Source organism: Trichoderma evansii (genome assembly GCF_050947405.1).
Source record: "Trichoderma evansii strain SZMC 28006 chromosome Unknown GGI43scaffold_3, whole genome shotgun sequence".
Lineage (NCBI taxonomy): Eukaryota > Fungi > Ascomycota > Sordariomycetes > Hypocreales > Hypocreaceae > Trichoderma > Trichoderma evansii.
In genome coordinates this window covers 1,681,289-1,697,184 of record NW_028145203.1, presented here as the reverse complement: position 1 = coordinate 1,697,184, position 15,896 = coordinate 1,681,289, and the positions used below count along the sequence as shown (strand labels likewise).

Below are 15,896 nucleotides of genomic sequence, written 5' to 3'. Positions count from 1 at the left end.
CTACATACGTCCTCTTTTTCGCTCCTACACAACACGCATGTATTCTAATGCTATTAACACGCTAACTACCTTATCATATATACATGAAAACGACTGCTCTGTCAAAATATCTCACAAAGATGCCTACAACTTCGCAGCAGCCTTCTTATCCCCATCAGCCCTCCTCAGCTTATACCCATGCCTCGGCGCATGCAACCTCACAGTCTCACCCTCAGTCGTCTTAATCTCAATCACTACCTCATCCTTATCCAAACTCAATAACTTTCCAATATTCTTATGCGACCTCCCCGTATCCGTCGGGCAAATCGAAATCATGCTCCCCTCCTTCAGCACTTCAGCCACCACCAACGGATCTCCCTCATCCACCGTCTTCTCCTCTTCGTTCCACGATGACTTCTCAATCACACTCGCTGCCTCCTCGCCATTCAGCGACTTCGGCTTCCCGTTTCTCGCCTTTGCCGCTGTGACCGCCTCTTGAAAGCGCTTGATCCACGCATAAACTCGAGGATACCGTTCTGGCGAGAACCTATCTGCCGGCAGTGCTCCCTTCAAGCCAGATACCCAATGAAGCACCCACACACTTTCGATATCCGCCAGACTAGGTTTTTCCGTCTTCAAGATCCATTCTCGCCCATCCGCCAATAGCGTCGTCTCAAAAAGCTCAAACCCCACCGCAATTTCTGCCAACGCATCAGGACGAACCTTTTCCAACGCCTCGAAGTTGAAGGGCTTCCCCGAGAAGTCCCCTCTGTCCTCAGTGTACTTCGGATCCTTAAAGATTGGTAGATCCAGAGGCATCAGCTTTACCGCTTCTTGAAAGATGCCCCCGTCAATGATGAAAGCCGAGAGTAAGCGCTCTATAGCCTTCTGCTCCGGCGTAGTTGCTCCAAGGCGAGGTAGCCCGGGATATAATTCCTCTAGCTTTGGTAGCTGAAGGCGCGTATCAAGGTAAATGTCCCTGCCAATGGAAAGGATGGGGACGCGACGATACGAAACTCCTAGACGAGCGACATCTGGTCGCGGCATCATATTAGGTTGGACCTGAAATTTGATACATTAGCTTGAAGTGCTTTTGGCCTCTAGACTCGGAATTTGTACAAACTTACGCACTGGCTGTACGGAATTCCCCGTAGAGCTAGATACCAAACCGCCCTTCTCGCATAGGGGGAGTGCGGGTAGTGGTACAGTATAACCTCTTTGGCTGCCATTTTCACGCTTCGCAATGGATAATAAGAAACGCTCACAATTCTAACTGACGACTTGGTGGACTACTTCACGTTGTATATAAATCTACAAGTGCTGCAGTTTGCTTACCAAGATATAACAGGCGGTCTCTTTCCACGCTCCGGTGTGCCTCGGCTTATTGGGGTGGGGTAGCCGGGGTCAACTACCGGGACGGCGATGTGGATGTTGTACTTGCGGCTGCGATACTAATGGCTCCATTTCTTGAATCATTTTATTAGAGGCAACGCGGTAGATATCTTCCAGTGCTAAACCACCATCTACCTGTATATGAAGCCTCTTGTTTTCTCTGTTATTGTATCTGCCCAGGAGCGTGTCGTCACGTCCTCATCTGACTGCGTAGTGTCTCATTTCCACTTCAGGGTCAACTATAATTCGAGTAAAAAGCAAATTTATCATGAAAATGAGGACTCTCTGGGCTGCTGCATATCGGAAATGAATTACCAACCGCCTCCTCCGTCGCCTCCGTCGCCACCCGCATTGTCGGCGTAGCTATTGTCGGCGTAGCCATCAGCTTGAGCTGGTTGTTCATCTGCATTGCCAATGTTTTGGTCTGCAAAAGCCTCCGACTCTTTGGGTGGCTGCTTGCAGCGGACTTTGGTATGTCCATACTCCTCACAGTTGGAACATTGGACCTTGGACCCTGGAATTTAGGTGTTAGCAAGAGAACAATGTACGGATTGCTTGTCATAAGGCTTACAGTCTCGAGGCTTGGGGCACTCTTTGCTGTAGTGTCCAGTTTCCTCGCAGTTGCGGCAGGTAACAAGGTCCATGTTTCTGGGCTGATCACAATCCTTGGAAATGTGGCCTTCTTGGCCACAGTTGCGACAAGCTCTGCTGCCTCCATCTGGACAGTCTTTGGCGAAGTGGCCGGCTGCAGAAGTGTCAGTTGCTGTATATGTCTAGACAGAGAGGATCAACTTACTCTTGTTGCATTTGCGACATTCAACATTGTCCATGTTAGGAGGTTCTGGGCACTCTGCGATGCGATGTCCCGATTGTCTACTCATCGTCAGCGTTTGCTCAGCGTGTTGAAAGATAAAAGGAAGACTTACCCGCAGTTCTTGCAAGCAAACTTGTCAACGCGTGGCTCGGGGCCTATGAAACTAATTAGATAACTAAATCGCGGTGAAGCAGCACTGCAACTTACAGTCTCTGACTCGGTGACCTTCGTTACCGCAATTGTAGCACGAGATTTTTGGCTTCTCCGAAGCATGCTCAACTCGTTCTTGGGTGCAGCTCTTTGACGTATGGCCGAGTTCGCCACAATTGTAGCATTTGGGAAGGCCTCTATCAACAACCATTCCCGCATCGTCCAAGCGAGATAGAATCTCAGTGTTGCCTTGAGGCCAGCCATCGATTTCACGAGGTCGTCCGGGCTTATCAGAGAATCTGAACGAGACGCTATACTTTTTGTCAATATTGCCTTGAAGATCCATGTTGGTGAAAGTGTCAACCAGTTCTCTTTCCAAGGAAATGAGCCAGAGGTTGACATTCTCTTCCATTAGTTTTTCTTGGATTTGGCGATAGGTGACCTCTCCACCTAGGGCCTTGACGTATTCCTCCATAGCTTCTTTGGCATCGTCGGAATCTCTTTCACGAGCCGCCCGCTTGATCTTGGCCCAGGCATCTTCCGGAGTAGTATCGGCAACGTGGTCACGATTGACCTTGCGAGCATTCTCACAATTCTTTCGGAAATGACCTGATATAGTCAGCTGAATATTCATTAATTTCTTAGATTTGATCCATCCAGCTGTACCTTCTTCACCGCAGTTGGTACAAACCATAGGAGGCTTATCAGGGCAGTCCTTGACCATATGGCCTTCCTTCTTGCAGTAGCGGCAAGTCTGCTCTCCAGCATTGGGGCACTCTGCTCGCCTATGGCTGTTCCAAAATAATTAGCAACGGATTAATGCAGAATAAGGAAGAGGCTACTTACCCTTCCTCGCCGCAGCCGAAACATTTGTCGTTTGATGCTCCAGCATCATTGGCATCATCTTTATAACCACCATCGTTGTAGTTGTCATTGGCACTGCCTTTGTAATCACCATCGTTGTAATTATCATTGAAATCTCTAGCATTGCCAGCAGGCTCGTTCGAGTCATGGTTCCAATTGTCAGCTCCAGCATTTCCCTTTTCAGAGAAGTGAGGATTGGACTGAGCCCAGCCGTCCGTCTCCGCTCTAACACCCCAATCTCCCATCTTGAACTTATTAGGGATGGGGATGATAAGGCGAGAAGTGAAATTCCTTTGAATTGTTAGAGGGAGATAATTGTGAACTTGGAGAAAAAGAACAACAAGAGACACTGAAGTGATATCCTTCTTGGATGGAGAGCTGCATGGAAGTGATTGGATAGCCGAGCCAAAGTGAACAGAAGTTGAGAAACAAAGGAGTCTGAATTTAAGACAAGGCCTTCGCTACTGCTAGCTGAATGAAAACAAACGAGGATAATGAGAAGGGGTCGCTCAAGAGGGAGAATCAAAGGTGACCATGGCAGAGCAGTGAGGAGAGATAGATAGGTAGATGAAGGAAATTTGAAGAGCTGTCAAGAGAGAGTGTTGGATCTGCTTACCTTGTATGGAATTCAAGAAAACTAGCGCTCGATGAACGAGGTGAATGGAGAGTTGACTCTGTATTATCAAAAAGTTAGCTTGCAACCTTGAATTCACTCCAAGGCCACATCAAGAGTTGATACTCACAGCTTTGTGCGTATCCTGCTCTAGGAAATGGAGATGCTTAGGAAGAAGAACGGTGGAGAGAAGAGAGAGAAAGAAAGAGGAAAAAGCGAAGGAGGGTAAAAAGAGAAGGGACGTGCAGCAGCTGGCAAGGCAGCCAGTAAGTTGGCAAAGGCGGTGCCCAGAGCGGCAGAATGGGGGCAAGTTATTCCATCCGCATCCCGCCTCTCTGATATCGGATGAACGCTATCAAACGGCAAAGTACATGAGAAGGGATTAAAACAAGGAGAATAGCTCAGTATCTTGTGGAAAGCAGAGTGCTTGATATTGACGAAACAGCTTCTGAATGGAACAGTTTCTTTGAATTTATAGACTAGCATATGGATACAGTATATCCAAAACGATGGATTATCCTTGGAGGCCTATCGCTTTACCATTTGAATGAAACTGTCTTGGCACTATAATCTTGGCATAATAATTGAAATTAATTCAAGAAGTGGCAAACTTCAAATTTCTCGATGCTGATATGCAATGATGTTCCTGAGATAGGCTTATGGAGCATGCATCGTTAGGAACCATTCTTCTCCAGAGTTTATAACAATTTACTACGTCTCGCCGACAGAGTATGACAGAATCTCTATTATGGTATCCCGGTGACGGAGTTACGTTGAAAGTAACTCGCTTGATATATTGGCTTCCAGGTTACTTTCTTTTCCTCTCTTTATTAGTCCTAACGACTGCTTCTGCTTAACATGAATTTATCCTGGAAAACAGATCTTACGAATTGGAGATATAGCATTCACAGGTGAATTCAACGAGAGGTGGGAATTCTATTGGGTGAGGCATCTCGATCACATTGCAGAGTGAAGCACGCAGTGGTGACTCACAAAGTACAGAAGACAAGCTGGCATTACCGTACGGCAGTTAAAAGTCAAGAAACCTCTTAGTTGGCGTATAAACGCTTTGCAATGCGTTCTTTCATAACGAATCAAGGTCATAAGTACCAGAGCTACGAAGCAGTGGCAAAGCAAATGGTACACCCTGAAAGTTCGCACAGGGGCTCTTTCAAGCCACGCAGATGCCCCCATGTAAACACCAATTCGAGAATAGTCCAATATAGGCAATTAGACCAACGATTTGCAAAAAATAGACTAGCCCTGTTAGATATCATTTCCCAACAAGATTGGTTGTATATAATAGCAATCGTTATATTGGCTTGGCCGATGAGCCGTCATCGGCCTCGGCATCTCGACTCAAAACGTGGGCTGATGATTCCACGTCCACCATATTTCCGCGGAAAAGGCGACTCATCTCACACAAGCCTGCTACTGTTTGGAAAGGAGCTAGACAAGGAGAAGACGGCAGGGAAGTGGTTTTACAGCGGCGGTATAGCCTAGCAGCAATAGATCCCAAGAGTACAGCCAATAGTAAGCAATTAGATTGCCAGTATACCTAGAATGCAAACAAACATGCAAGCACATGCTCCCCAGCCTGTAAATCGTTCGAGTTACCGGGTGGATACAGACAGGGACTCAGCCCAGCTAGCATCAAAGGGCCCATCCTCCAACGGCTAGGATGACCTTTCACTTGGTAATACGCAATGCGCTTGACAGCAGAGGGGTTGTCCATTCCCCACGTCTGCCATCACCCAATGAGAAGCGCGGAGTATTCGCAAAGTGCATCTCCGCGTTCGGAGGGGCCGTCTTCTTATCGAGACTAACGTAATTCCGATCCCACGTTCACTGTACGTACTGTATAGACAGGTGGTTATCGCGGCAACTGTACAGTGTCAAAACATCTGAAATTTCGACTTTTACGTCGTCTTTTTTTTTTTTTTATGCTTTTACTAAGCGCCGCAGGTCTTAATACAACATCAAGGTCCTAGCAAGAAGAGGGTCTTCCCTCTTACAAATCTAGCCCTCTGCCCTCTTTTCAACTTTCCGAATTTCCCCCCCCATCGCAGTCGATTGTCGTTCTTCCACAGCATTTCTCGCAATGGCGCCCTCAGTTGTTATGATAGATACCTCTGACGACTTCTCTTTCGCCGCCCCAGTGGCGGCGACTGAGAAGAAGCGCACGCTGCTTCTAGCACCGCCGTCTCTCGCCTCTCATCCCACCGCGCTTACCAACTTGCTTTCGCAACATGATCGCTCCACGACCGACCTTCAGATGATTGACCGGTTGTCCGCTGGACTCGTCAATCTCCCTTCCGCAACATACGACCTCGTTCTAGTCCTCGCCGATGCGTCCTCGTCTCTAAACGAAGTCTTCCCGCTCTTGACTCGAAACATCCTTGGCCCCATCGCAGAGTCGCTCAAACCAAAGGGACGGCTGCAGTCGCAGAATGGCTCAGAGCTAGCACAGGATGCTACGCTGGCAAAGGAAGCCGTGCTGGCAGGATTGGTTGCATCCAACGGAGGATTTGACAAGCCTGACTACGGCGACAACGAAGGCGTAGTCTCTCTCAAGCTGGGCAGCAAGAAGAAGAAGTTGGCTGTTGCTGCTGCGCCCGTGCAAGCACTTGAGGTCAAGCCTGTCGTCCCTGCTGGCGTCGGCTTTGTCGACTTCTCTGACGATCTCGATGCTGATTACGATGACGATGACCTCATCGACGAGGATACTCTCATGACGGAAGATGATCTCAAGAGACCCATCAACATCCGTATGTTTTGCCCCTGTATATTATTGATCTTCAAATTCATATATACTGACTTGTTCAAATACAGCTCTCGAATGCCAACCCAAGGCCGGTAAGCGACGCCGCGCCTGCAAGGACTGCAGCTGCGGTCTCGCCGAACGCCTCGCCGCCGAGGACGACGCCAAGCGTGCTGCCGCCGACGAGAAACTCAAGAGCGTCAAGCTTGCCGTCGACGACCTCGCCGAGATCGACTTCACCGTCCAGGGCAAGGTTGGATCTTGCGGCAACTGCGCTCTGGGCGATGCTTTCCGCTGCGACGGATGCCCGTATGTCGGACTACCGCCGTTCAAGCCTGGTGAAGAAGTTAGGCTGCTGAACAACGAGATTCAGCTGTGAAGCTAGTTCATTTACGTTATGATTGGGTTTCTGTTATCATGATTATGGGCGAATTACTGTTATTGTCATTGCACGAATTGCATAATGGAGTCGGGGGGTTTTTTAAGAAATCTGCCATGATTTGGCTGGATACGGGTTAACAATATTGGAGGGGACGGTGAATAAAGGGTCGCTGAAAATAGCGGGCTAGAAGGCCCTTTCTCGTCCCCTCTGCACGGCGTTTTCGTGGACACTTTTACGAAGTGTTACTTCTAGAGAATCAGAATATATATCTATCTTTGCTTAACATAGAACCAAAAACGCCATGTGAAAATGTGAAGATGAATAGATGATAATGGCGCCCAAAATCAGCTCTCCAATACCACCACTGATACCTAGTCAGTAGCTATATAATAATTCGAGAATATTTCGCGTTTAAGTTGCAATGCTGTTGTTTTGTATGCAAAATTATGGCACCGCCCATCTTTACTACTCCTCTAATTCGACCCTTCTTGATGCCTGTTCTCCTTCTTCTCATGGCTTGCCCCCGCCGATTCATCATCGCTATCGTCGTCTCCTCCAACGGTATATTTGCTCTCCGAGGCAGTCGGTGTCTCTACATGTAAGTCATCCAGAGTGGTTTCGTCGAAATCCGCCGCCTCAACATCTTCACGCCGTCTGCGTGAAGAGAAGTTCAGACGAGAGCCATTTCGGCTCGAAGGCTCGCTGCCGCTGAGTGCCCTGTATGTAGCATTTGCTTTGCGCTGGCGCCAGATAAAGTATCCCCAGGCCAGAGCAGCAACGATGACGATGGCCAAGACAATTTCACCTGATCTCTGGTAAGCGGCCCATTTGGCTGCGTCAATCTTCTTGTGTGTCTCTTCTTCCTTGGCCTGAGTGTTGTTGGATGCTCCGCCGACCGTCGTCTCGACGCCCTTTTCGCCGTCAATGCGGCTATCAGTAGGCACGCCGCCAATGCTGCTAATGTCGACCCCCATAAACCTGTCCAACATGTCGCGTGTGCGGCGTGGATAATCAAATGGTACCATGTGAGACGAGTTATGGAACAAGACGTAAGTCAAGTTGCGGGCCTCTTGCCAGAAGCCTGCAACTTCACCCTCAAAGGTCCAGTTTCGACGAGGAGCCCAGTTTCCTGGAGCAAGCTCAAAACCCTTGCCTCCGTTCCATTCCATGTTATTGATCATATTTTCAGTACCGACGTGGTTGCAAATAAGATCTTCCGCTCCTGAAAACAAAAGAATAGGGACCTCTTTTAGAAGATCGGGGAGGAGGTCGACTGAAGGGGGAGTGTTCTTGGCCTTGAAATTCGAGCCCACTGCTCCATTGCACTCTTGCCAGCCAGTTGATTTGGCGCTATTGATGTGAAGCGCTTGTAAAACGTCTGATCTCCTCAGATAGGGAGTAATATTGGTCAAATCCGGGGGCCAGTTCATTCCACAGGCGGGATATGTGTCTCTGAGACGGACATCGTACATGTTCCAGCAGGCATCATTTCCATTGCCTTTCTTGGTCATGGAGAGAATTGAGCTGAGGATACCCTCGCAGTCGGGGTAGTCGACGCGTCCCGGATCGCTGCCCATTTTGTTTTGGCAAAATCGAATGGTAGACTGCAGCTTCTTGGAGACATCTGAGTCTTTCGTAAGGAGTCCCTTCTCGTAAAGAAATGGAAGGTAGCTATCGTATTGATCTCTCGGGGAGATCCATCCATTTCCGATTAACAACCCCTTCAGGTTCCAGGCATCCCTCTCTTTCTTTTCCTCAACCTTCTGCTTGTTGCGCGCCACTACCGCTTTGGCGATGTAAGGGATGTACTGTCCAGCGTATGATTCGCCCGCAAAGTAAAGCTGATGTATCATTAGCACACACATCCTGTTCGCCAAGCCGGGATACTCACATCATCGTGCTCGTACTCGGGGAACAGTTCGAAGAACTTCTCCAGAAAGATGACGAATTGGTCTGCCATTTCATCCAGCTCATGGGTATAACTGTCTGTGTCGACATAGCTGAAGCCAACACCGACCGGGTTGTCGACGAAAAGAAGGTTCGCAAACTCGTGCCATGATCCATTGTTCGGTACTAAAGTGTGATCGTCCTTGAGCCTGTAGGGCCCAATCTCCATCAACGCACCATCCTCAGAGCTGCACCCTGGCCCACCGTTCAGCCATACTACAGTTCGTTGACGGTTCGCAATATGCTGGTTCTGGAAGTGCCAGAAGAATAAGTTTCCGTTGTGTTCGGGTGTGATTTCGATGTGGCTAGAATACGGGGGAGGATACGCGCGTCAGCCATTAAATATCCGGAGAAGTCATCCTCCACCGGCGCTCACGGAAAGCTTACCCAGCATGCATTTTCACGGCCAGTGAATCTTGCGCCAGCCCCGGAAGGCCGCGAACATAGAAATCAGCGGCACTTTTCGATTGCTCGGCAGCGGAGAGGGCTGGCCAAAGAGTCGCCAAAGTCATGGCCAGCCATCGCCAGGAAGCTGGCCGCGCAGACGACACCATAGCGGCGGCGGCGAAGAGGCAGCAAAAACAAAAAGGGGAGTAAAAGGTAGCACAGCTGCCTCGATTTTGACAGATTTAGAATGTCATTGACAAAGAGGAAGATGTAGCGATTCAAATCTGTAAAGTCGAAACCGCAAAGTGATGGCGGAGGTTGGTGCAAGTCGCAAGTCGCAAGGTGGCCGAATTCGTCAAGGTTTCCCCTTGAGGCATGTCATTTGGCACAGCGGATGCACGGCACAAAACGCCGGGTAATGGTCCCCTAAACCGCGCGAATGGAGTCGCTGTAGCTGCAAGTGATATAGCGCTTCGGCCCCACCCGGCAAGCGTGCTATTGTCACTTCAAAGGGGAAAGGCAGCGAATGGGGTCAATAAGAAGCTCAAGTGTTTGCTTGGTAGAGAATAACCTTCAATAGCCCAGAACTCAAAAAAAGTTGTAGAAATTCCAGGTACATTTATCTAACATGTCCTCTGATATTAATCTACATGCGCCTGATTTTGTACCTATGTGAGATGCCAATGGATGCCTACTCGAGATGGCAACCGAAATTACGCCTATGCTTCAAGGGCTTGCCGCTGTGGCTTAGAAGCCCTGCGGCCTGCTTAGCATCGATGCTTTTTGTTAGCGGATTTAACGTTTGGCTACGTCAACGGCGAGTATGTACGGCTTCATTTTAGCCTCGAATTTTTCATACGCTTTGCGAGGACCTCTCCACCATAGCAATTTTCAACTTTGACACCCTTAGCTTCAGCCCCTCCCTACAGCAAGAGGCCTGATTGTGCTATTTCTGCATTTCTAGCCAAACTTTGACCTACACAGACATCTCAGCCATTAGCGCACAATATGGCTTCAGCTGGAAAAACTTTCATCGTCGAGCATCTCGACCCAGAGCTCGGCCCTTGGTCGGAGCTTGAGTACCTGGCTATTGCAGCTGAGAGCGAGGAGACAAACAGCAAATTCATCCTATCTTGCCTACCTCCCAACTTCCAAGTCCCGGCTGCATTGTCCGCCAACAAAGCCTTCACAGCTGAACACCGCGGGGTAGAAGAGCTCTATGCCGGTCAGAAATCTCGGGTCTGTCTTCTAGATCCCGCCGCGGCCAAGGACTTGGCACCTGAAGATGGCGAAACATTTGATGCGTTTCTCTTTGGTGGCATCTTGGGTAAGTGGACAGGATGGCTGGCACTTGGATAAGTGACAACTAAGCTAACATGATAACTCATAGGTGATGACCCTCCACGAGGTTAGTACTGATGAGTTTGTCCTCTTAAAAGCAGGTTATGTCTGATAGATTTTAGACCGAACCTCTGAATTGAGAAAGAAAGGCTTCGAGGGCAGGCGTTTAGGCCCTAAACAAATGACTACAGACACAGCTGTGCGAGTAACGCGTATGGTTGTGCAAGACAAGAGTAAGTCAAGGGGGTATATGGGCAACGCTGTAAGGGTGTCTTTGTATTAACCTCGATAGTTTCTCTTGATAAAATGCCATATCTCGATTACCCAGAGCTCAAATTTAGCGAGCACGAAAGCACAGAGATGCCTTTCCGTTATGTCAAGGGCGCGGATGGAAAGCCAATCATGCCAAAGGTGAGATTACTGGATTGTCAAACTGGTTGATTCGTGTCAGCTTATCAGATACTGCAGGGAATGGTTGAGTTGATACAGAAAGACGCTGATAAATCTGTGGACGATCTGTTCTAATTACACTACCTTGTCCGTAGCATTGAATGGCCACGCAAGCTTGTACTAGGGTTAGCTCAGTAGGGTGCTGTCATGGACATCATATAATGCTATGAGTAAAGATGACCAAAATAGCCAGACTTGTGAAAGAGTTACACAATACTGCCACGCCCGACACCGTCACATTGTATTGTTGAAAATACAGCTTTCGTCATCAATAAGGGTAGGTTCACTGAGAGAATAATGTCTTGTAATATCCAAAAGCTGGTTCCCCCATCAGTAATCATGAACATGAGCGAATACGCTGTAGCATCTTCTATGCGGGCTTATGGTAAGCCACATTGTCCCCTCTCAAGACCAACAACAGAAAACAGGTAGCGTATCCCCAGGAGATGCATAAGATATGCAGCTTCCGTGGTCTGGACAATCCATTGTGACCTCCGTCTTGTTCTCAGCGAGGCTCCCAATGAGCAGCGAGAAGCCCACACCGACTGACTATGAGGCTGATATTGAGCGCTGTCCCTGTACTACACATCTCGGACTTTGGGATGCCCTCAGCCGCAGTAACCTACCACAGACTGTAAGCATCCGAACATATAAAAATTCTCCGACGCATGTTGCTTCGTCCGATTCGACGGATGAATCGACCCGAAATGTCACAACTCAGCCTCACTTGATTGTGGAAATGAGATAGGCTCCAGCTCCATAAGCGAAAAAGCTTCAGATGTGAGCACAGGGGTAACCGGTATCTCATGAATTTGTTGATAAATTTACATCTTGTGATGGGTAAGTAGAGATTAGCTTGACGTGAGCCCGGCACGCGAAGATAAAGTGGTGACAGCACGGAAGTTACGGATGTAGCATTGTGATATCGGGTCGCAGCAGCTTGACTTGTTTAGCCGACCATCATGGCAGCAGAAGTTAAATGTTCTTTCACAACCCTGAAGTTCAAACGGTGCAGCAATCAAATTGCATGATAGAGTAGGTAGGATAGACTGAAATTTGCGCTCAGCGAGGATGACAGCATGAAGCCGCTGCCAATCTTGTAGAGGCTTTTTCTGCCAAGACTCTTCTGAGGGCTGTCGCCATATCGTAGCTGAGCTGGAAATGGATATAAAATGGGGTAAAATAAATACTTCCGCGGTGCCATTTTCACATACACGTACGTCTAGTGGCGTAATAGTATCAGGTCTGTTTCATATACAGTCAATCCAAACTAAGCCACCGACTTGTTGAGCTTGCCCATCATGTCGAGAACAACTAGATGGGAGCATTATCCCAGGAAAGTAGTATCGTTTATATGATGTAGATGTAGAGTAAAAAATGCATTAATAGAAAATCTTTTTACTTTGTCCACAACGGTAGCTCGCAGAGTCATGCTGCTGTTAGTAGCTGACCCTTGCTCACGGAGTGGTAGTATGTCCCAGAGTTTGCGCGTAAACCCCTCTACGGAGTAGAATGGACAAATTCTTGACAACTAGGTCGACAGTATCCCAGTACTATCCCTCAGCTGTCTGCTCAAGGGTAGAGATTTTTAATCGAGTCCACAGCGGCAGCTAAAGGTGTGCTAGCAAGGTATCGGAATTCGCTAACAGATCGGCTGCCAAACTCTTGGGACCTATAAATTAAAGAATCCGTATTCGGAATCTAAGCGCCTTGTCGAGAAGCTGGAGCTTAGCCATCGCGGCTGGATAAAGCAGGGGCGGCTGCGGCTGAGAGAACAGCGGACGCTATTTTCTGCTTCGTACCTGTGGCGTGGAAGATACACTGATAACGGCCATCGCGGGCGACTTGTCGTTGGCTATCTACACGGATGTAGTATGACGTGGCATACGCTCCTAGGCCATACTCACTGGCATGCAATCTAAAATAGACTAGGATTTATTCATTGTTTGTTCTTCATAGTGCTTGAGACTTCCAGACGAGGCTGCTGAGACTCTTCCTATCAAGTGAAAAGGAAGGCCCAGGCTCTCGAGAGTTCGATCCACTGAACAGGTCAGCCATGGCAAGGGTCGTGCACCATAGAGGGCCCTTGCAGCCACGTTTTCTGGACTTGAGAGACTACTCGCAGACGGTCTCTGGGAAGGCCATATCCGCGGTGGATAGTGAGGCCTTTCGAAATACGACATGACAACGCCACGGCACGGGCACAGTGCATGGCATGGCTGCTGCTGAAGCTATCGGCTAGAGATAGGTGTAGGCTAGGATCAGGCCCCTAGCTAGCGTGGGGTCGGTTGAGCTTCTAGAGAAGATCGATATGCTTTGGAATCTAATTTGGAATGCAAAATCGGCCGTTGGGTTGGTTCGACGACAAGTTCTAGGTTGGTTTGGGGGCTGTCGTCTCCAATTTTAGCGCCCACCTCATTATACTGTAGCAGCCAGACACACGGCATGGCCTGGAGGTGTGCCGAGGATTTGACAAATCGTTTCTCGTGATGTTGGCCAGCTCTTGATAGGTGGCAGCCCAGGGATTGACAGCAACGGGACAGCACCATCCGCGAGTCCACAGAAGGATCGCAAGACGCTGTGGGCTTACATCGCGCGTGCTCCTCATTTGCCCATGGCACGCCCTCTCATGGCCGGACGAGAAGCAGGAACACGAACCCTGCCCGATGAAATGAAGCCTGATGAGTTGATTTGCCATGCCATCGGATGCCTTGCACAGTATTCGGCATACCGTCTGTCCTTGCTGCATGCTGCATGCTGCATGGAAATTAGCGCCCTCGAGGAGGCATTATTCTCAACGCCAAATTGATTTATGCGCGGTGATCTCGTGCCACGCCTGCAACACTTGCACAATGGCCAGCAGCGCTGGAATGTCTCAACCGCGTGGATTTTGGGAGCCGAGCCCTAACCCCCCGTTGATGCAGCTGCACGAGTTCCTTGCTTGTCGCATTGATGTGGAAAAGGCCTCAATCTGGCCGGTATTGGCATGCATATGCCTGGGTACCAGGAACTACAAGTGGTCAGCGCCCAGTTCGTGGGCTCGGCTAATGCGAATAGAAGGAAGAGGTGTGTAAAGGCAGGTACCACCTGCTGTACCTACTAGGCCTACTACCAAGGTAGGAAGCAGGTAGACCTCGCAACTTACCTCGGATATGCAGAGGCATCCAACATCCTCACCTCGGCCGTGATGCTGCTCGCTCTTCTTGTCGTTGGCACTGCCACTGGCTCTTTTCGTCCATGTCTCAGCGTCATCACCACGCCGCCGCCTGCGCAGGAACAAAGAACGGCGCACGCCGTGTAGCGTCAAGGTTAATCTGCATGCCCTCGCTCCAGGCGCACGGCTGAAACATACGGCTGCACCCCGGCTCTCGTTGATGCGACGCTGTTGTTTTCTCATCCATACAACCGTACAGTACTTGTCGCCTGCGCTGCTTGTACTATGTACCGGCTGGCGCGAATCAGGTCGCTCTTCGCATAGCCCACCTTCAACCTCTACTCGGAGACTGGGCCACTTCGACCCCACCACGCCTTGTCCAGTCCGCTGCGCCTGGTATCATCCCTAGATGCGATACAGCTATGAAACATGCGACGCATGTCAGAGCCCGATCGTTGAGCACCTTTGCTCTTTTTCTCCGGAGGTGAGAGGTATGACATGGATGGCCTGGGTCTCGACGGCAGCCTGCTGGTACCTGTTGCTTGACGGGCTTGTAGCGGTCTACCCGCAGCTTCTGTGGCATGTGTTCTACTACATGGCGGAAAGCTTGGCTTGGCGAGATCATCGCGAGCTGCCAACCGAGAATCGTCAAGCCGCGGCGAATAGGACCGACACTCCACGCGTTGGCACCTCACCACCTCTACGCGCAGAAGCCCATCTCTCACAGCTGCAAGGCTCGCCCCTACAGGACTTTTGCTGTTGCGTAAGTCCCGCACAGGGCAGGCAAGCCTCAGGGTGTTAATTTAGCTGCCATTATTCCTCCCGCAGGACTTCCCCTTCCTGGTCTAATGGCGACGCTTGTCAGACAGACCTGCTTGCCTCACTGGCACATAGCCACATGGCACTCATTAGTGTGATGCTACGCTGGATGGAGATCCCCTGTCGCTATGACATGTCGCCTGCTTTATAGCGCCACACACATCCAGCAGTTAGGCAGTACGAGTATACATGTACTGGCACTGCTTCAAGGGATTTCATTTAACCAACCACGGAAGGCATTTTTAGTGAGCTCTATGGACGAAAACACTAGGCTGTTTCGCGCATCATCGCAGCAAGGTTGATCTAGTCACGGCGTTTCCCCGAAGCTGAGCACAGGCATTGGGCTCTGGGGGCTTGCGTTTCGTCATATCAGACCCAACTACGATGCTGCTCACGCAAATTTCTTCTCGACGATCGACGCCCCGGTCTCATGAGCACCAAGGCTAAGAGGAGCAGGGCCGTGGAATCCATTTTTAGCATCATTCTGCTTTTATCCAGCTCCTGGGTAGTATGGGGTTGGCCATGCTGCATCAACTCATTCCTTGCCGATTGGACAATCCAAGACGAGCATGGTTTCAAGTTGTGGACGATATAACAGCTCCCAGGCCATGTTCACACCCATTCTGTCCCCCCCGAACAAAGAAAGATGGAAAGGAAAAGGGCCTAGTCTCCTTGAAAGGTTTCACGCCTTGTTGGAGGTACTAAGCCAACAGACCCACGGATTGCTGCACCTTGGGTACAGCTCGGGACCGAGCTGATGCTACTATCTGCAAGTAACCAAGTCGACTAACCATTCCTTTAACCCGCCCCCGCTCTGGCGGTAACTAGATTTAGTGTGAACAA

The 15,896-nt window shown here is 49.5% G+C and overlaps 6 protein-coding genes across 6 annotated transcripts; 2 read left to right on the top strand and 4 right to left on the bottom strand.

Moving 5' to 3' along the window:
• Positions 1 to 14: 14 nt before the first annotated feature.
• Positions 15 to 1,325, bottom strand: GGI43DRAFT_396624 (glutathione S-transferase family protein). Its single transcript, XM_083204995.1, has 2 exons — positions 1,107 to 1,325; positions 15 to 1,041 (listed from the first exon to the last, which is right to left on the bottom strand). The coding sequence occupies exons 1-2, from the start codon at positions 1,206 to 1,208 to the stop codon at positions 124 to 126; spliced, it is 1,020 nt and encodes a 339-aa protein (XP_083064262.1). The 5' UTR covers positions 1,209 to 1,325; the 3' UTR covers positions 15 to 123.
• A 100-nt stretch (positions 1,326 to 1,425) lies between these two features.
• Positions 1,426 to 1,994, bottom strand: GGI43DRAFT_396623 (uncharacterized protein; the record flags this gene model as incomplete). Its single annotated transcript, XM_083204994.1, has 2 exons — positions 1,426 to 1,885; positions 1,943 to 1,994. Coding segments are annotated over 2 exons (255 nt in total), but the record flags the coding sequence as incomplete, so codon positions are not given.
• A 3,695-nt stretch (positions 1,995 to 5,689) lies between these two features.
• GGI43DRAFT_252039 (electron carrier DRE2) lies at positions 5,690 to 7,190 on the top strand. Its single transcript, XM_083200839.1, has 2 exons — positions 5,690 to 6,580; positions 6,645 to 7,190. The coding sequence occupies exons 1-2, from the start codon at positions 5,914 to 5,916 to the stop codon at positions 6,950 to 6,952; spliced, it is 975 nt and encodes a 324-aa protein (XP_083064260.1). The 5' UTR covers positions 5,690 to 5,913; the 3' UTR covers positions 6,953 to 7,190.
• Positions 7,191 to 7,200: 10 nt separating this feature from the next.
• Positions 7,201 to 9,712, bottom strand: GGI43DRAFT_396615 (serine-type carboxypeptidase kexA). Its single transcript, XM_083204993.1, has 3 exons — positions 9,290 to 9,712; positions 8,847 to 9,207; positions 7,201 to 8,796 (listed from the first exon to the last, which is right to left on the bottom strand). The coding sequence occupies exons 1-3, from the start codon at positions 9,454 to 9,456 to the stop codon at positions 7,429 to 7,431; spliced, it is 1,896 nt and encodes a 631-aa protein (XP_083064259.1). The 5' UTR covers positions 9,457 to 9,712; the 3' UTR covers positions 7,201 to 7,428.
• A 366-nt stretch (positions 9,713 to 10,078) lies between these two features.
• Positions 10,079 to 11,346, top strand: GGI43DRAFT_252021 (protein-arginine N-methyltransferase SFM1). The gene is made up of 5 exons (XM_083200837.1): positions 10,079 to 10,616; positions 10,680 to 10,697; positions 10,753 to 10,863; positions 10,923 to 11,041; positions 11,099 to 11,346. The coding sequence occupies exons 1-5, from the start codon at positions 10,298 to 10,300 to the stop codon at positions 11,153 to 11,155; spliced, it is 624 nt and encodes a 207-aa protein (XP_083064258.1). The 5' UTR covers positions 10,079 to 10,297; the 3' UTR covers positions 11,156 to 11,346.
• Positions 11,347 to 13,357: 2,011 nt separating this feature from the next.
• Positions 13,358 to 14,087, bottom strand: GGI43DRAFT_252024 (uncharacterized protein). The gene has a single exon (XM_083200838.1). It carries the CDS (start codon positions 13,827 to 13,829, stop codon positions 13,452 to 13,454), a length of 378 nt encoding a protein of 125 aa, XP_083064257.1. The 5' UTR covers positions 13,830 to 14,087; the 3' UTR covers positions 13,358 to 13,451.
• Between the last annotated feature and the right edge of the window lie 1,809 nt (positions 14,088 to 15,896).

What these genes read in the sequence shown, in the direction of transcription:
- GGI43DRAFT_252024 (XM_083200838.1), bottom strand. Translation starts at nt 13,829, where the DNA reads ATGCAGCAAGGACAGACGGTATGCCGAATACTGTGCAAGGCATCCGAT.
- GGI43DRAFT_396624 (XM_083204995.1), bottom strand. Translation starts at nt 1,208, where the DNA reads ATGGCAGCCAAAGAGGTTATACTGTACCACTACCCGCACTCCCCCTAT. An exon ending in GAATTCCGTACAGCCAGTGC is followed by an intron (nt 1,042 to 1,106) that starts GTAAGTTTGTAC and finishes ATCAAATTTCAG; the next exon opens with GTCCAACCTAATATGATGCC.
- GGI43DRAFT_252039 (XM_083200839.1), top strand. Translation starts at nt 5,914, where the DNA reads ATGGCGCCCTCAGTTGTTATGATAGATACCTCTGACGACTTCTCTTTC. An exon ending in CAAGAGACCCATCAACATCC is followed by an intron (nt 6,581 to 6,644) that starts GTATGTTTTGCC and finishes GTTCAAATACAG; the next exon opens with CTCTCGAATGCCAACCCAAG.
- GGI43DRAFT_396615 (XM_083204993.1), bottom strand. Translation starts at nt 9,456, where the DNA reads ATGGTGTCGTCTGCGCGGCCAGCTTCCTGGCGATGGCTGGCCATGACT. An exon ending in GCCGTGAAAATGCATGCTGG is followed by an intron (nt 9,208 to 9,289) that starts GTAAGCTTTCCG and finishes CCCGTATTCTAG; the next exon opens with CCACATCGAAATCACACCCG. An exon ending in CCGAGTACGAGCACGATGAT is followed by an intron (nt 8,797 to 8,846) that starts GTGAGTATCCCG and finishes ATGATACATCAG; the next exon opens with CTTTACTTTGCGGGCGAATC.
- GGI43DRAFT_252021 (XM_083200837.1), top strand. Translation starts at nt 10,298, where the DNA reads ATGGCTTCAGCTGGAAAAACTTTCATCGTCGAGCATCTCGACCCAGAG. An exon ending in TATGGTTGTGCAAGACAAGA is followed by an intron (nt 10,864 to 10,922) that starts GTAAGTCAAGGG and finishes TAACCTCGATAG; the next exon opens with TTTCTCTTGATAAAATGCCA. An exon ending in GAAAGCCAATCATGCCAAAG is followed by an intron (nt 11,042 to 11,098) that starts GTGAGATTACTG and finishes CAGATACTGCAG; the next exon opens with GGAATGGTTGAGTTGATACA.